At 47.5% G+C, this 19,295-nt stretch overlaps 1 protein-coding gene across 1 annotated transcript in view; it reads right to left on the minus strand.

Annotated features, from left to right (window-relative positions):
* Positions 1-19,295, minus strand: part of LOC121554603 (complement factor I) — a 42,960-nt gene that overhangs the window by 14,978 nt on the left and 8,687 nt on the right. The window contains exon 9 of the mRNA XM_045211887.1: positions 14,311-14,346. Within this exon, the coding sequence (XP_045067822.1) occupies positions 14,311-14,346 (36 nt within the window). The remainder of the gene's footprint in view (positions 1-14,310; positions 14,347-19,295) is intronic.

A 19,295-nucleotide genomic window follows, 5' to 3' on the forward strand; every position in this document is an offset into this window, starting at 1 on the left:
CAACTAAATACAATATCCTTTTAGCCAGCTACATTCGTTCGCAGCGACGCCGTTTTTCAAACAAAGTCATCACCGCAGCCATTGCTAGCTAGCCAACGCTACCAGCTAGCAGTACTATAGCAACTAAATACAATATAATTTTAGCCAGCTACATTCGTTCGCAGCGACGCCGTTTTTCAAACAAAGTCAACACAGCAGCCATTGCTAGCTAGCCAACACTACCAGCTAGCAGTACTGTAGCAGCTAAATACAATATCTTTGTGCTAGCTAGCCAACGTTTAATTATTGCGTTATGAAAGGAACTAGACACGGACACGAATTATCTGTTTAGTGTGTTAACACACTATTGGTAGTTTGTTGTCACCAAGTATTGGTGCTAAACCGTGTGTTATTGGATGCTAGCATGCTAGTTAGCTATGGCGTCATAGTTAGCTAGCTGAATAAAGTAAGTTGAGTCTATTCCTTGAAACATTGAACCGCTGTAGTTTACAACAATTCTAATTTCTAAAGTGGAAGTTTGGAGAGTTTTATTCGGGTGTTTCAGTGAAACAATTATAGTTTCTGAGGTGGAAGTTGGGAGAGTTATATTTGGGAGTTGTGGTGAGGGAGGCCCTGCTCTCTCCTTTCCCAGATGTTTAGTTCATTTCATTCCGATCTCCTCTGCATTATTGTAGCCATTTGCTACAGCCTGTCAACTATGCCTCTGCCTATCCCTGTTCTCTCCTCTCCGCACAGGCTACACAAACGCCTCATACTGCGTGGCTGCTGCCTCTCTAACCTGGTGGTCCCTGCACGCACCACACACCTGGAGTTCCAGGTCTCAGGCAGCCTCTGGAACTGCCGTTCTGCTGCCAACAAGGCTGACTTCATCCCAGTCTATGCTACCCTCCAGTCCCTCGACTTCCTGGCGCTGACGGAAACATGGATTACCACTGAAAACACTGCTACTCCTACTGCTCTCTCCTCGTCTGACCATATGTTCTCGCATACCCCGAGAGCATCTGGTCAGAGGGGTGGTGGCACAGGAATCCTCATCTCTCCCAAGTGGACATTCTCAATTTTTCCCCTAACCCATCTGTCTATCTCCTCATTTGAATTCCATGCTGTCACAGTCACTAGCCCATTTAAGCTTAATATCCTTGTCATCTATCGCCCTCCAGGTTCCCTTGGAGAGTTCATCAATGAGCTTGACACCTTGATAAGTTCCTTTCCTGAGGATGGCTCACCCCTCACAGTTTTGGGGGATTTCAACCTCCCTACGTCTACATTTGACTCATGTCTCTCTGCCTCCTTCTTTCCACTCCTCTCCTCTTTTGACCTCACCCTCTCACCGTCCCCCCCTACTCACAAGGCAGGCAATACACTTGACCTCATCTTTACTAGATGCTGCTCTTCTACTAATCTCACTGCAACTCCCCTCCATGTCTCCGACCACTACTTTGTATCCTTTTCTCTCTCGCTCTCCTCCAACACTACTCACTCTGCCCCTACACAGATGGTAATGCGCTGCTGCAACCTTCGCTCTCTCTCTCCCACTACTCTCTCCTCTTCCATCCTCTCATCTCTTCCCTCTGCTCAATCCTTCCCCCTCCAATCTCCTGATTCTGCCTCCTCAACCCTCCTCTCCTCCCTTTCTGCATCCTTTGACTCTCTGTGTCCCCTATCCTCCCGGCCGGCTCGGTCCTCCCCTCCAGCTCTGTGTCTTGATGACTCATTGCGAGCTCACAGAACAGAGCTCCGGGCAGCTGAGCGGAAATGGAAGAAAACTAGACTCCCTGCGTACCTGGCATCTTTTCACTCCCTCCTCTCTATATTTTCTTCATCTGTTTCTGCTGCTAAGGCCACTTTCTACCACTCTAAATTCCAAGCATCTGCCTCTAACCCTAGGAAGCTCTTTGCCACATTCTCCTCCCTGCTGAACTTTGAAAAGAAGGTTGACGACATCCGATCCTCGTTTGTTAAGTCTAATGACACTGCTGGTCCTGCTCACACTGCCCTACCCTATGCTTTGACTTCTTTCTCCCCTCTCTCTCCAGATAAAATCTCGCGACTTGTGACTGCAGGCCGCAGAACAACCTGCCCGCTTGACCCCATCCCCTCCTCTCTTCTCCAGACCATCTCCGGTGACCTTCTCCCCTACCTCACCTCGCTGATCAACTCATCCTTGACCGCTGGCTATGTCCCTTCCGTCTTCAAGAGAGCGAGAGTTGCACCCCTTCTCAAAAAACCAACACTGATGTCAACAACTACAGACCAGTATCCCTTCTTTCTTTTCTTTCCAAAACTATTGAGCGTGCCGTCTTTAGCCAACTCTCTTGCTATCTCTCTCAGAATGACCTTCTTGATCCAAACCAGTCAGGTTTCAGGACTGGTCATTCAACTGAGACTGCTTTTCTCTGTGTCAGGGAGGCTCTCCGCACTGCTAAAGCTAACTCTCTCTCCTCTGCTCTTGTCCTTCTAGACCTGTCTGCTGCCTTTGATACTGTGAACCATCAGATCCTCCTCTCCACCCTCTCCGAGCTGGGCATCTCCGGCGCGGCTCACTCTTGGATTGCGTCCTACCTGACCGGTCGCTCCTACCAAGTGGCGTGGCGAGAAGCTGTCTCCGCACCACGTGCTCTCAACACTGGTGTCCCCCAGGGCTCAGTTCTAGGCCCTCTCCTATTCTCGCTATACACCAAGTCACTTGGCTCTGTCATATCCTCACATGGCCTCTCCTATCATTGCTACGCTGACGATACACAACTAATCTTCTCCTTTCCCCCTTCTGATAACCAGGTGGCGAATCGCATCTCTGCATGTCTGGCAGACATATCAGTATGGATGACGGATCACCACCTCAAGCTGAACCTTGGCAAGACGGAGCTGCTCTTCCTCCCGGGGAAGGACTGCCCGTTCCATGATCTCGCCATCACGGTTGACAACTCCGTTGTGTCCTTCTCCCAGAGTGCGAAGAGCCTTGGCGTGACCCTGGACAACACCCTGTCGTTCTCCGCTAACATCAAGGCGGTGACCCGATCCTGCAGGTTCATGCTCTACAACATTCGGAGAGTATGACCCTGCCTTACACAGGAAGCGGCACAGGTCCTAATCCAGGCACTTGTCATCTCCCGTCTGGATTACTGCAACTCGCTGTTGGCTGGGCTCCCTGCCTGTGCCATTAAACCCCTACAACTCATCCAGAATGCTGCAGCCCGTCTGGTGTTCAACCTTCCCAAGTTCTCTCACGTCACCCCGCTCCTCCGCACACTCCACTGGCTTCCAGTTGAAGCTCGCATCTGTTACAAGACCATGGTGCTTGCCTATGGAGCTGTGAGGGGATCGGCACCTCCGTACCTTCAGGCTCTGATTAGTCCCTACACCCAAACGAGGGCATTGCGTTCATCCACCTCTGGCCTGCTGGCTCCCCTTCCTCTGCGGAAGCATAGTTCCCGCTCAGCCCAGTCAAAACTGTTCGCTGCTCTGGCACCCCAATGGTGGAACAAGCTCCCTCACGACGCCAGGACAGCGGAGTCACTCACCACCTTCCGGAGACATTTGAAACCCCACCTCTTTAAGGAATACCTGGGATAGGATAAAGTAATCCTTCTACCATCCCCCCTCCCCCCCTAAAAATAAAATAAATAAAAAATAAATTGTAAAGTGGTTATCCCACTGGCTATAGGGTGAATGCACCAATTTGTAAGTCGCTCTGGATAAGAGCGTCTGCTAAATGACGTAAATGTAAATGTAATACTTTGAAGACGGTCCTACGTGTGAGAGAGTGAAAGGAGGGGGGAACCGCGAACTCTGAGCTGGCAACACTTGCTAAATCGTCAATTTGAAGTGATCGACAGTTAGGAACCCCGACCACCGTGAGGACAGCGAGGGATTTGGTTGTATGTACTTTGCTCGGACTGAGAGGATCAACTGCCATCAACAGGCTACATCTTTCTGCCTCTCCACTGTCATGAGTAGTATTGGATTCAGGAGGAAGGTGAGTTTACACTAGGTAATTTTGTTTGTTTTATTTGCTTAAAGGGACCCCCATTTTAAATATATATGAGCACTAGCGTCCTAGTATTGAATCCTGGTACCAGGTATAGAAACTAAATAGAAACGAAATGTCTATATTGGGAATTGAAAGGTGTAGTTAATAATTGTTGGTTCATAATATGAGTCAAGCTTGAGCTTTTTATTTAAAAACTGAATTGATTGAAAATGGTTTAACGTGTCGTTTCTGCTTATTCTTTATCAATTAATTCCCAAAACTGGCTGAAAGACCATGAACTCTGCATTAATGAGCTACATTTGCTTTAAACCACATATGAAAACGATATATACACATTTTGAAAGCTGAGAAACAGATCTTTCAAATGATATGACATACAATAGCACCACATCAATCAAATGGTAATCAGCCAAAGAACAAACACTTGTGAAAATGGGTATCTTATACGCAAATCAAAGCTTTTTCCCCAAACAACTGGCATTTATCCAACTTTCTAATGAAGATGGAGAAACACTTAGAGCATATTTGAGTCTTCCTTATTCTGTTAGGCTTGAAAATCAAAAATCAGAATAGTAAAACATTTTACTGGGAATGAGTTAAATACGTTTTAGTGACCGGTGGTATTTTTCTAGAATTCTATGGAATGTTCTGTGATCAGACAATTTATCTGGATAGTATATTTAACACATATCTGCACCAAAAACAAATGACATTTGGTCTTAAATATGATTAGGAACCAGTAATATAATATGAATAAAACTAGAACTGCATTCTACAAAATATCACACGCACCTTGAACCCTCACCTTTGGTGAGTTTTGGTCATAAGGCATAGTATAACAATAATTGTATTTTACAACTTCCATTTATTCTGTACATACATTCCACATGCAATAAAATACAAATTAATTACTTAAAAATCATACAATGTGATTTTCTGGATTTTTGTTTTAGATTCCGTCTCTCACAGTTGACGTGTACCTATGATAAAAATTACAGACCTCTACATGCTTTGTAAGTAGGAAAACCTGCAAAATCGGCAGTGTATCAAATACTTGTTCTCCCCACTGTATATATATATTAAAAAAAAAAATTCACCCCATTTCCTCCCCAATTTCGTGATATCCAATTGGTAGTTACAGTCTTGTCCCATCGCTGCACTGCTTATTGACACACTGCTCGCTTAACCCAGAAGCCACCCGCACCAATGTGTCGGAGGATCCAAGGTCAGCTTGCAGGCGCCCGGCCTGCCACAAGGAGTCGCTAGAGTGCGAAGGTACGAGGACATCCCGGCCGGCCAAACCCTCCCCTAACCCGGACGACGCTGGGCCAATTGTGCGCCGCTTCATGGTTTCTCCCGATCACAGCCGGCTGTGACACAGCCTGGGATCGAACCCGGGTCTGTAGTGACGCCTCAAGCACTGCGATGCAGTGCCATAGAACGCTGCGCAACTCGGGAGGCACCTGACATGCTACATTACGCGTTAACTTGATGTATTTAGCTAGCTACAGTATTGTTCCCCTTTAATCTGTGGTATCATAGCTAGCCTGGCTCGCTAGCGTTATCAAATAATGTTGTATAACCAGAGATAGCTACTAGCTTATACCAGGTATCTACCTAGCTAACATACTCACCAACGCCAGTGGTTTGACGGTTAGCAGGCAGCAGAAGTCACCTAGTCGGATGTAATCCATTCCTGGTTATATTGTTGAAATGCATTGGAAAGTTTGCACTTTATGGAAGTCCATTTTCACTAATTTTTTGCAGAGCGAAATGTGTGTGTTGCACCCATATGCAGACCACAACGTGTTGTCTCTGGGCAATTGTGCATCAATATCAGAGTTCAATTAAGCTGGCCCGGGTTGAACTGGCCTATGAGGGCGGAGCCAGTGTGGGAGGAGCGCTCTGCTCGAATCAAACAGCACCTCTTGGTTATGTTATCAACCAGGCAACATGATCCATCGTTCAGAAACATACAACATCTCTTTTCCACCAATATATATGTTAGAATTTTCAAAATAGTTTTAATTAGGAAGGCAGATAAAGCGTTTTTATCAAAAGCAATCACTTTGCATGTGAAAACACAGAATCCTACTAATTACTCCACCTACTTCACTTTTGTTTTGAGCCGACTTCGCCATCGGCCAGAACGGGAGGCAGCCCGGTTCCAAAACGAATGCAATCACTTTTCACCCGGTGCAAACTACGGCTACCCGGGAGGTGCAAACTACGGCTACCCGGGAGGTGCAAACTACGGCTACCCGGGAGGTGCAAACTACGGCTACCCGGGAGGTGCAAACTACGGCTACCCGGGAGGTGCAAACTACGGCTACCCGGGAGGTGCAAACTACGGCTACCCGGGAGCCTTGGCCAGCCTAATAGAATCCCCTCACTGGCAGAAGTGGGCATGTAACCCAACCCCACAGTAAGTCGTGACAAACTCACTGACTTTATTACCAAAATTATCTGTAGCCCATTTAGACACTGGAATAAATCTTTCTGACTTATATCGATGCCACGTAGGCCGTTTAAAACCAGAGGAGTTGGTTCTAAGTGGCAGTTGACCTTTAATAGTTGGTTCTAAGTGGCAGTTGACCTTTAATAGTTGGTTCAAAGGGGCAGTTGACCTTTAATAGTTGGTTCTAAGTGGCAGTTGACCTTTAATAGTTGGTTCTAAGTGGCAGTTGACCTTTAATAGTTGGTTCTAAGTGGCAGTTGACCTTTAATAGTTGGTTCTAAGTGGCAGTTGACCTTTAATAGTTGGTTCTAAGTGGCAGTTGACCTTTAATAGTTGGTTCTAAGGGGCAGTTGACCTTTAATAGTTGGTTCTAAGGGGCAGTTGACCTTTAATAGTTGGTTCTAAGTGGCAGTTGACCTTTAGTAGTTGGTTCTAAGTGGCAGTTGACCTTTAATAGTTGGTTCAAAGGGGCAGTTGACCTTTAATAGTTGGTTCTAAGTGGCAGTTGACCTTTAATAGTTGGTTCTAAGGGGCAGTTGACCTTTAATAGTTCGTTCAAAAAGGCAGTTGACCTTTAATAGTTGGTTCAAAAAGGCAGTTGACCTTTAAGGGTGTAGTTCGCTATACAGTATAGGTCAATTCTATTTCCTAGAAGCTAAACCATATATTTTTTTGGGATATACACTGCTCAAAAAAAATTAAGGGAACACTAAAATAACACATCCTAGATCTGAATGAATGAAATAATCTTATTAAATACTTTTTTCTTTACATAGTTGAATGTGCTGGCAACAAAATCACACAAAAATGTTCAATGGAAATCAAATTTATCAACCCATGGAGGTCTGGATTTGGAGTCACCCTCAAAATTAAAGTGGAAAACCACACTACAGGCTGATCCAACTTTGATGTAATGTCCTTAAAACAAGTCAAAATGAGGCTCAGTAGTGTGTGTGGCCTCCACGTGCCTGTATGACCTCCCTACAACGCCTGGGCATGCTCCTGATGAGGTGGCGGATGATCTCCTGAGGGATCTCCTCCCAGACCTGGACTAAAGCATCCGCCAACTCCTGGACAGTCTGTGGTGCAACGTGGCGTTAGTGGATGGAGCGAGACATGATGTCCCAGATGTGCTCAATTGGATTCAGGTCTGGGGAACGGGCGGGCCAGTCCATAGCATCAATTCCTTCCTCTTGCAGGAACTGCTGACACACTCCAGCCACATGAGGTCTAGCATTGTCTTACATTAGGAAGAACCCAGGGCCAACCGCACCAGCATATGGTCTCACAAGGGGTCTGAGAATCTCATCTCGGTACCTAATGGCAGCGCAGGAGGTCAGCGACAGTGCCACTCTGGTGGCACGAAGGGACAATCCACCTCACGTCGCAGTCAACGTTCTTTTGGGTCTGGAGGCGGTAGGCAGGGTACTCATGCATCACCCCAGGTAACGAACACCCAAACGTGTTCAGAGCCCTTTGCGGCGCACTGTACCCTATCTATCTCCTTTCCCGATCACCTGGTAGTTTCCTAGTGTAGGGCGCTAGACGATTCAGGCGCAGCTGGGAACTTTATGGACAGGGCATTTGCACGCCGTCAAGGCATTTCATTGGTTCCCCTATCCATTCCACTCCCCATCAGAGCACTTGATAGTCGACCATTAGGGTCTGGGTTGGTTAAGGAGGTTACTGTACCAGTCACCATGATTACACAGGAGACGCATGTTGAGCAGATCACCTTTATGATTATTGAGTCTCCTGCTTACCCTGTAGTCTTGGGTATCCCATGGTTAGCCCTTCACAACCCCAATTTCTCATGGCCGCAGAAGGTTCTTACAGGGTGGTCACGTGAGTGTCCGGGTAGGTGTCTAGGTGTTTCCGTTGGTGCAACCACGGTGGAAAGTCCAGACGGTACTCCCACCGTGCGCATTCCCCCCGAACACCATGATCTGGCGCTCGCGTTTTACCACCTCATCGCGAGGGGGATTGCGCGATAAACCTTCGGGTAGACTCTGTACCTCCCAGGAGTCATGTGTATCCCCTGTCGCAGGCTGAAACGGAGGCTATGGAAACATACTTCACGAGTCCCTGCGGCAGGGGTATATACAGTGGGGAAAGAAAGTATTTAGTCAGCCACCAATTGTGCAAGTTCTCCCACTTAAAAAGATGAGAGAGGCCTGTAATTTACATCATAGGTACACGTTAACTATGACAGACAAAATGAGAAAAAAAAATCCAGAAAATCACATTGTAGGATTTTTAATGAATTTATTTGCAAATTATGGTGGAAAATAAGTATTTGGTCAATAACAAAAGTTTCTCAATACTTTTTATATACCCTTTGTTGGCAATGACACAGGTCAAACGTTTTCTGTAAGTCTTCACAAGGTTTTCACACACTGTTGCTGGTATTTTGGCCCATTCCTCCATGCAGATCTCCTCTAGAGCAGTGATGTTTTGGGGCTGTCGCTGGGCAACACGGACTTTCAACTCCCTCCAAAGATTTTCTATGGGGTTGAGATCTGGAGACTGGCTAGGCCACTCCAGGACCTTGAAATGCTTCTTACGAAGCCACTCCTTCGTTGCCCGGGCGGTGTGTTTGGGATCATTGTCATGCTGAAAGACCCAGCCACGTTTCATCTTCAATGCCCTTGCTGATGGAAGGAGGTTTTCACTCAAAATCTCACGATACATGGCCCCATCCATTCTTTCCTTTACACGGATTAGTCGTCCTGGTCCCTTTGCAGAAAAACAGCCCCAAAGCATGATGTTTCCACCCCCATGCTTCACAGTAGGTATGGTGTCCTTTGTCCTCCAAACACGACGAGTTGAGTTTTTACCAAAAAGTTCTATTTTGGTTTCATCTGACCATATGACATTCTCCCAATCCTCTTCTTGATCATCCAAATGCACTCTAGCAAACTTCAGACGGGCCTGGACATGTACTGGCTTAAGCAGGGGGACACATCTGCCACTGCAGGATTTGAGTCCCTGGCGCCGTAGTGTGTTACTGATGGTAGGCTTTGTTACTTTGGTCCCAGCTCTCTGCAGGTCATTCACTAGGTCTCCCCGTGTGGTTCTGGGATTTTTGCTCACCGTTCTTGTGATCATTTTGACCCCACGAGGTGAGATCTTGTGTGGAGCCCCAGATCGAGGGAGATTATCAGTGGTCTTGTATGTCTTCCATTTCCTAATAATTGCTCCCACAGTTGATTTCTTCAAACCAAGCTGCTTACCTATTGCAGATTCAGTCTTCCCAGCCTGGTGCAGGTCTACAATTTTGTTTCTGGTGTCCTTTGACAGCTCTTTGGTCTTGGCCATAGTGGAGTTTGGAGTGTGACTGTTTGAGGTTGTGGACAGGTGTCTTTTATACTGATAACAAGTTCAAACAGGTGCCATTAATACAGGTAACGAGTGGAGGACAGAGGAGCCTCTTAAAGAAGAAGTTACAGGTCTGTGAGAGCCAGAAATCTTGCTTGTTTGTAGGTGACCAAATACTTATTTTCCACCATAATTTGCAAATAAATTCATTAAAAATCCTACAATGTGATTTTCTGGATTTTTTTTCCTCAATTTGTCTGTCATAGTTGACGTGTACCTATGATGAAAATTACAGGCCTCTCTCATCTTTTTAAGTGGGAGAACTTGCACAATTGGTGGCTGACTAAATACTTTTTTTCCCCACTGTACGTCCCTCCACTTCACCTGCCTCCTTTATTCACACCTCGTCACAATTAGCCTAAAACACAAGGCCAAATATACACTGGCGTTGCTTACCAAGATGACACTGAATGTTCCTGAGTGGCCTAGTTACAGTTTTGACTTAAATCGGCTTGAAAATCTAAAATCTAAAGTAACACAATAAAATAACAATAACGAGGCTATATACAGGGGGTACCGGTACCGAGTCAATGTGCGGGGGTACAGGTTAGTCGAGGTAATTTGTACATGTAGGTAGGGGTAAAGTGACTATAGATAGATAATAAACAGTGAGTAGCAGTTGTGTAAAAACAAAGGGGGGAGGGTGTCAATCTAAATAGTCCGGGTGGTCATTTGATTAAATGTTCAGCAGTCTTTTGACTTAGCGTTCCGGTACCGCTTGCTGTGCGGTAGCAGAGAAAACAGTCTATGACTAGGGTGGCTGGAGTCTATGACAATTTTTAGGACCTTCCTCTGACACCGCCTGGTATCGAGGTCCTGGATGGCAGGAAGCTTGGCCCCAGTGATGTACTGGGCCGTACGCACTACCCTCTGTAGCGCCTTACGGTCAGATGCCAAGCAGGCGGTGATGCAACCGGTCAGGATGCTCTCGATGGTGCAGCTGTATAACTTGCTAAATCTTTTCAGTCTCCATATGGGGAAACGGCCCTTTTCACAACTTTCTTATTTAATTTTGTATGCCTTTTTCTCCCCAATTTCAAGATATCCAATTGGTAGTTACAGTCTTGTCACGTCGCTGCAACTCCCATACGGAATCGGGAGAGGCGAAGGTCGAGAGCCATGCGTCCACCGAAACACGACCCTGCCAAGCCGCACTGCTTTCTTGACACACTCCTCGCTTATCATGGAAGCCAGCCTCACCAATGTGTCGAAGGAAACACCGTCCAGGTGGCGACGTAAATGCGCCCGGCCTGCCACAGGAGTCGCTAGAGCGTGATGGGACAAGGACATCCCGGCCGGCCAAAAACGCTCCCCTAACCCGGACAACGCTGGGCCAATTGTGCGCTGCCTCATGGGTCTCCCGGTCGACACAGATCGTAGTGTAACTGTAGCCCACGACTTTCTTTGTGTGTTTGGGCCATGATAATTTGTTGGTGATGTGGACACCAAGGAACTCCACTACAGCCCCGTCGATGTGAATGAGGGCGTGTTCGGCCCTCCTTTTCCTGTAGTCCACGATCATCTCCTTTGTCTTGCTCACGTTGAGGGAGAGGTTGTTGTCCTGCAACCACTCTGCCAGGTCTCTGACCTCCTCCCTATAGGCTATCTCATCGTTGTCGGTGATCAGGCCTACCATGATCAGGCCTACCACCGTTGTGTCATCAGCAAAATTAATGATGGTGTTGGAGTCGTGCCTGGCCAAGCAGTCGTGGGTGAACAGGGAGTACAGGAGGGGACTAAGCACGCACCCCTGAGAGGCCCCAGTGTTGAGGATCAGCGTGGCAGATGTGTTGTTGCCTACCCTTACCACCTGGGGGCGGCCCGTCAGGAAGTCCAGGATCCAGTTGCAGAGGGAGGTGTTTAGTCCCAGGGTCCTTAGCTTAGTGATGAGCTTTGTGGGTACTATGGTGTTGAACGCTGAGCTGCAGTCAATGAATAGCATTCTTACATAGGTGTTCCTTTTGTCCAGGTGGGAAAGGGCAGTGTGTAGTGCGATTGAGATCGGTGGATCTGTTGGGGCGGTATGCGAATTGGAGTGGGTCTAGGTATAGTACAGTATATCCTTCTCATCGGACACATTAAATAAATAAATATTTGTCCAGTTCGAGGTGAGTAATCGCTGTTCTGATGTCCAGAAGCTCTTTTCGGTCATAAGAGATGGTAGCAGCAACATTATGTACAAAATAAGTTACAAACAATGCGACAATCCAGGTATGCAAAACTCTTAGACACTTACCCAGAAAGACTCACAGCTGTAATCACAGTCAAAGGTGATTCTAACATGTATTGACTCAGGGGGTTGAATACTAATCTAATCAAGATATACAGTGCATTCTGAGAGGATTCAGACCACTTCCCCTTTTTCCACATTTTGTTACGTCACAGCCTAATTCTAAAATCAATTAAATAAAATGTTTTCCTCATCAATCTAAACACAATACCCCATAATGGCAAAGCAAAAACAGGTTTTTATACTTTTTTTCAAAATTATGAAAAATAAAAAACATGAATACCTTATTTACATAAGTATTCAGATCCTTTGCTATGAGACTCGAAATTGAGCTCAGGTGCATCCTGTTTCCATTGATCATCCTTGAGATGCTTCTACATCTTGACTGGAGTCCACCTGTGGTAAATTCAATTGATTGGACATGATTTGGAAAGGCACACCCCTGTCTATATAAGGTCCCACAGTTGACAGTGCATGTCAGAGCAAAAACCAAGCCATGAGGGCGAAGGAAGTGTCCATAGAGTTCAGAGACTGGATTGTGTCGCGTCACAGATCTGGGAAAGGGTACCAAAACATTTCTGCATCATTGAAGGTCCCCAAGAAGACAGTGGCCTCCATCATTCTTAAATGGAAGAAATTTGGAACCACCAAGACTCTTCCTAGAGCTGGCCGCCCGGCCAAACTGAGCAATCGTGGGAGAAGGGCCTTGGTTATGGAGGTGACCAAGAACTCCAGAGTTCCTCTGTGGAGATGGGAGAAACTTCCAGAAGGACAACCATCTCTGCAGCACTCTACCAATCAGGCCTTTATGGTAGAGTGGCCAGACGGAAGCCACTCCTCAGTAAAAGGCACATGACAGCCCGCTTGGAGTTTGCCAAAAGATACCTAAAGGACTCTCTGACCATGAGAAACAAGATTCTCTGGTCTGATGAAACCAATATTGAACTCTTTGGCCTGAATGCCAAGCCTCATGTCTGGAGGAAACCTGGCACCATCCCTACGGTGAAGCATGGTGGTGGCAGAATCATGCTGTGGGGATGTTTTTCAGCGGCAGGGACTGGGAGACTAGTCAGGATCGAGGGAAAGATGAACGGAGCAAAGTACAGAGAGATCCTTGATGAAAACCTGTTCCAGTGTGCTCAGGACCTCAGACTGGGGTGAAGGTTCACATTCCAACAGGACGATGACCCTAAGCACACAGCCAAGACAACGCAGGAGTGGCTTCGGGACAAGTCTCTGAATGTCCTTGAGTGGCCCATTCAGAGCCCGGACTTAAACCCGATCAAACATCTCTGGAGAGACCTGAAAATAGCTGTACAGCGACGCTCCCCATCCAACCTGACAGAGCTTGAGAGGATCTGCAGAGAAGAATGGGAGAAACTCCCCAAATACAGACTCAATGCTGTAATCGCTGCCAAAGGTGCTTCAACAAAGTACTGAGGAAAGGGTCTGAATACTTATGTAAATGTAATTGTTCTGTTTTTTTTTTTTTATACATTTGCAAACATTTCTGAAAACCTGTTTTTGCTTTGTCATTATGGGGTATTGTGTGTAGATTGACAACAACAAAATGTTTTAATCCATTTTAGAATAAGGCTGTAACATAACAACATGTGGATAAAGTCAAGGGGTCTGAATACTTTTCGAATGCACTATATTCTTTTTTTATTTCTTTTTAAAAATTAATAATAATAATGTTTTTCCACTTTGACATTAGAATATTTTTTGTAGATCGTTGCCGAAAAATGACCATTAAATCAATTTTAATCCAACTTTGTAACACAACAACATTTCGAAAAAGTCAAGGGGTTTGAATACTTTCTGAAGGCACTGTACATACTAAATCCGAACTCAAGTTCCTCAGAAGAGAAGGTTACACTACATAAAAACATATTACCAAATGCTAGAAGAAAACATTCTACAAAAACAAAACACCGACAACATTAACAAAGACACCACCCTAGAGCAAGGTGGATAAAAACAGAAAAATGCTGGACTTAATTTCATTTTACATTTACATCATTTAGCAGACGCTCTTATCCAGAGCGACTTACAAATTGGTGCATTCAACTTATGATAGCCAGTGGGACAACCACTTTACAATATTTGTTTTGTTATTTTTATTTTTATTTTATTTGTAATATTATTTTTTTCCAGTTTTTTTTATTTCTAAATTGTTATTTTTTATTTTTTAGAGTAAGTTATTATTTCGAAATATAAGATGAAAAATATAAATCTAAAAACGATACGTACCTTGTTTAGGAGACATGAATTCCGGAACTATGGAACCTGAAAACAAACACATCATCTTGTCTCATTACGCACACCTGGTTCCCATTCCCCCTGATTAGTATGTGTATATATGTGCCCTCTGTTCCCCATTGTCCTTGTCCATTACTGTCCCATGTCCGTTGGTCTCGTGAGTACCGTGTATTGTGCTCTTTTTGTTTACACCTCTCTGTTGTTTGTGTTGGGTGGAGTAAATAAAACCCCTAATACGTATTCCTGCGCCTGTCTTCAAATCATTATCCAACGTGATAACAACAAACAGTAAGTCTTCATGTTATTTACATTAAAACATTAACACACACACATATATATATATATATATATACAGCTATGGAAAAAATTAAGAGACCACTGCACATTTTTCTTGAATCAGCACCTCTACATGTATGACAGCCATTCCATTCCAGTGTCTGTTGAATTCCAACACAAGCACACCTCATTCTACTGAATTAGGTACTGATTAGGTGATCACCTGAACCAAATCTTATTTAACGAGGAAAAGTATAAAAACCACTGCTGTGGTCATCACTATCCTCTTGCAATAGGACCAGCTGGATGGCAAAAACAGTGCTAATAGTACCGCAAAAGTAATTTTAATCAAAAAATAACTATTGACCATGCCAAAAGAGTTGAAAAGGAAAGTTTTGAGTGAGGAAAAAAAGGGTTCAATTCTGGCTTTACTGGCAGAGGGATACAGTGAGCGTCAGGTTGCTTCCATCCTTAAAATTTCAAAGAAGGTCAAGCAGCAGACATTGGGGACAACAAAGCTACAGACCGGCAGAGGGCGAAAACGACTCTACTGACCGGGATGAAAAGCCAACTCTTTCGAATGTCACTCAACAACCATAGGATGACATCAAGTGACCTACAAAAAGAATGGCAAACGGCAGCTGGGGTGAAGTGCACGGCGAGGACGGTTCGAAACAGGCTCCTAGGGGCAGGGCTGAAGTTGTGCAAAGCTAGAAAAAAGCCCTTCATCAATGAGAAGCAAAGAAGAGCCAGGCTGAGGTTTGCAAAATACCATTAGGATTGGACCGTAGAGGACTGGAGTAAGGTCATCTTCTCTGATGAGTCCAATTTTCAGCTTTGCCCAACACCTGGTCGTCTAATGGTTAGACGGAGACCTGGAGAGGCCTACATGCCACAGTGTCTCGCACCCACTGTGAAATTTGGTGGAGGATCAGTGATGATCTGGGGGTGCTTCAGCAAGGCTGGAATCGGGCAGATTTGTCTTTGTGAAGGACGCATGAATCAAGCCACGTACAAGGTTGTCCTGGAAGAAAACTTGCTTACTTTTGCTCTGACATTGTTCCCCAACTCTGAGGATTGGTTTTTCCAGCAGGACAATGCGCCACGCCACACAGCCAGGTCAATCAAGGTGTGGATGGAGGACCACCAGATCAAGACCCTGTCATGGCCAGCCCAATCTCCAGACCTGAACCCCATTGAAAACTTCTGGAATGTGATCAAGAGGAAGATGGATGGTCACAAGTAGGGGTGTAACGATTCGTTTTAACAACGATTCGATTTGTATCACGATTCGTGGTTGTCGATACGATTCAAGGACGATATTGGTTCATTTAGAACGATACGATCCGAAACGATTCAGTGACTTGAAATCGATTCAGTAACCTTTTAGCCAAAAATTCAACCAGTGTGACTGAAATAAATACCTGGATACTGGACAGTGCAGGTGAAGTTTCCTAGATTCCTGTTTCTTGTAAGGACCGCAATGGTGGCTTGATAATTTCTCGCTCGTCGGCTTCCCATGCTTTGTTTTGTTGTGTTGTCTTGGCGCCTTTGCGCTGCTGCTGGCGCGATGACGTCACGGATAGGCAGACTGAATCGAGTAATGTTTAAAGCCTTTATCATTAAAAGTGCTAAGAAAAAACATCCATATAAAGTCTGACGTGCTTAAATCCAATGGGTTATTTCCTAGTATCGATACAATCGATTTATTACATTTTAAAACGATGTTAGATCGATATATGTTGTCCAAAAGGCCAACTCGCCGAGCACAGATCGATGTTGTTGGATCATAGGAATATAAATCGATACATCGATGTAGTAGATGGATCGTTACACCCCTAGTCACAAGCCATCAAACAAAGCTGAGCTGCTTGAATTTTTGCACCAGGAGTGGCATAAAGTCACCCAACATCAATGTGAAAGACTGGTGGAGAGCATGCCAAGATGCATGAAAGCTGTGATTGAAAATCAGGGTTATTCCACCAAATATTGATTTCTGAACTCTTCCTAATTTAAAACATTAGTATTGTGTTGTTTAAAAATGAACATGAACTTATTTTCTTTGCATTATTCGAGGTCTGACAACACTGCATCTTTTTTGTTATTTTGACCAGTTGTCATTTTCTGCAAATAAATGCTCTAAATAACAATATTTTTATTTGGAATTTGGGAGAAATGTTTTCAGTAGTTTATAGAATAAAACAAAAATGTTATTTTTACCCAAACACATACCTATAAATAGTAAAACCAGAGAAACTGATAATTTTGCAGTGGTCTTGTCACGATCGTCTGAAGGATGAGACCAACGCGCAGCGCGTGTACCGATAAACATGATGACTTTATTTAATTAAAGTGCAACACGAGAAAACAACAAATGACGACACGTGAAGTTCCAATACTGAATACAGACAAACAGCTTCAAGGAAACAAAAACCCACAAAACCAAGGTGAAACCACACCGTATAAATATGGCTCCCAATCAGAGATAACGAGCCGACAGCTGACACTCGTTACCTCCGATTGGGAGTCATATGACTAATCAACATAAAGAACAATTAACCCAAACATAGAAATGCACAACCAGAAATCCCCAGCATAGAAATACACCCAACCAATGAAAATAAACAACCCTGGCTCAAATATCAAGGTCCGTGGAGCCAGAGTGTCACAGTACCCCCCCCTAAAGGTGCGACCTCCGGGCGCACCAGCATACAGTCTAGGGGAGGGTCTGGGTGGGCGTCTGTCCAGGTGGCGGCTCTGGCCCAGGTCGTGGTCCCCACCCCACCTTAGTCACTATCCGCTTCCGTATCCCCCTCCACATGACCACCCCCCAACTAAACCCCACTGGATTAAGGGGCGGCACCGGACTAAGGGGCAGCACCGGACTAAGGGGCAGCCCTGGACTAAGGGGCCGCACCGGGCTAAGGGACAGTACCTGACTAGCTGGCTCTGGCGGATCCTGGCTGGACGGCTCTGGCGGATCCTGGCTGGACGGCTCTGGCGGATCCTGGCTGGACGGCTCTGGCGGATCCTGGCTGGCGGAAGGCTCTGGCTGATCCTGTCTGGCAGAAGGCTCTGGCTGATCCTGTCTGGCAGAAGGCTCTGGCTGATCCTGTCTGGCAGAAGGCTCTGGCTGATCCTGTCTGGCAGAAGGCTCTGGCTGATCCTGTCTGGCAGAAGGCTCTGGCTGATCCTGTCTGGCAGAAGGCTCTGGCTGATCCTGTCTGGCGGAAGGCTCTGGCTGCTCCTGTCTGGCGGAAGGCTCTGGCTGATCCTGTCTGGCGGAAGGCTCTGGCTGCTCCTGTCTGGCGGAGAGCTCTAGCGGCCCGGTCTGGCGGACGGCTCTGAAGGCTCATGGCAGACGGGCGGCTTTGCAGGCTCAGTACCGACGGGCAGCTCCTGCGGCGCTTTGGCAGACGGACAGTTCAGACGGCGTTGGGCAGACGGGCAGTTCAGGCGCCGTTGGGCAGACGGGCAGTTCAGACGGCGTTGGGCAGACGGACAGTTCAGGCCCCGTTGGGCAGACGGCAGACTCTGGCCGTCTGAGGCGCACCGTAGACTTGGTGCGGGTGGCCGGAACAGGCCGGACCGGGCTGGCGACGCGCACCGTAGTCTTGGTGCGGGTGGCAGGAACAGGCCGGGTCGGGCTGGCGACGCGCACCGTAGTCTTGGTGCGGGTGGCAGGAACAGGCCGGACCGGGCTGGCGACGCGCACCGTAGACTTGGTGCGGGTGGCAGGAACAGGCCGGGTCGGGCTGGCGACGCGCACCGTAGTCTTGGTGCGGGTGGCAGGAACAGGCCGGACCGGCTGGCGACGCGCACCGTAGACTTGGTGCGGGTGGCAGGAACAGGCCGGGTCGGGCTGGCGACGCGCACCGTAGTCTTGGTGCGGGTGGCCGGAACAGGCCGGACCGGGCTGGCGACGCGCACCGTAGACTTGGTGCGGGTGGCAGGAACAAGCCGGGTCGGGCTGGCGACGCGCACCGTAGCCTTGGTGCGAGTGGCCGGAACAGGCCGGGTCGGGCTGGCGACGCGCACCGTATCCCTGGTGCGAGTGGCCGGAACAGGCCGAGTCGGGCTGGCGACGCGCACCGTATCCCTGGTGCGAGTGGCCGGAACAGGCCGGGTCGGGCTGGCGACGCGCACCGTATCCCTGGTGCGAGTGGCCGGAACAGGCCGGGTCGGGCTGGCTAAGCGCACCGTATCCCTGGTGCGTGGAGTAGGAACAGGCCGGGCTGGGCTGGCGACGCGCACCGTATCCCTGGTGCGAGTGGCCGGAACAGGCCGGGCCGGGCTGGCGAAGCGCACCGTATCCCTGGTGCGTGGAGTAGGAACAGGCCGGGCTGGGCTGGCGACGCGCACCGTATCCCTGGTGCGAGTGGCCGGAACAGGCCGAGTCGGGCTGGCGACGCGCACCGTATCCCTGGTGCGAGTGGCCGGAACAGGCCGGGTCGGGCTGGCGACGCGCACCGTATCCCTGGTGCGAGTGGCCGGAACAGGCCGGGTCGGGCTGGCTAAGCGCACCGTATCCCTGGTGCGTGGAGTAGGAACAGGCCGGGCTGGGCTGGCGACGCGCACCGTATCCCTGGTGCGAGTGGCCGGAACAGGCCGGGCCGGGCTGGCGAAGCGCACCGTATCCCTGGTGCGTGGAGTAGGAACAGGCCGGGCTGGGCTGGCGACGCGCACCGTATCCCTGGTGC

The sequence above is a fragment of the Coregonus clupeaformis genome, chromosome 39 (assembly GCF_020615455.1).
Source record: "Coregonus clupeaformis isolate EN_2021a chromosome 39, ASM2061545v1, whole genome shotgun sequence".
In the NCBI taxonomy this organism is placed as follows: Eukaryota; Metazoa; Chordata; class Actinopteri; order Salmoniformes; family Salmonidae; genus Coregonus; species Coregonus clupeaformis.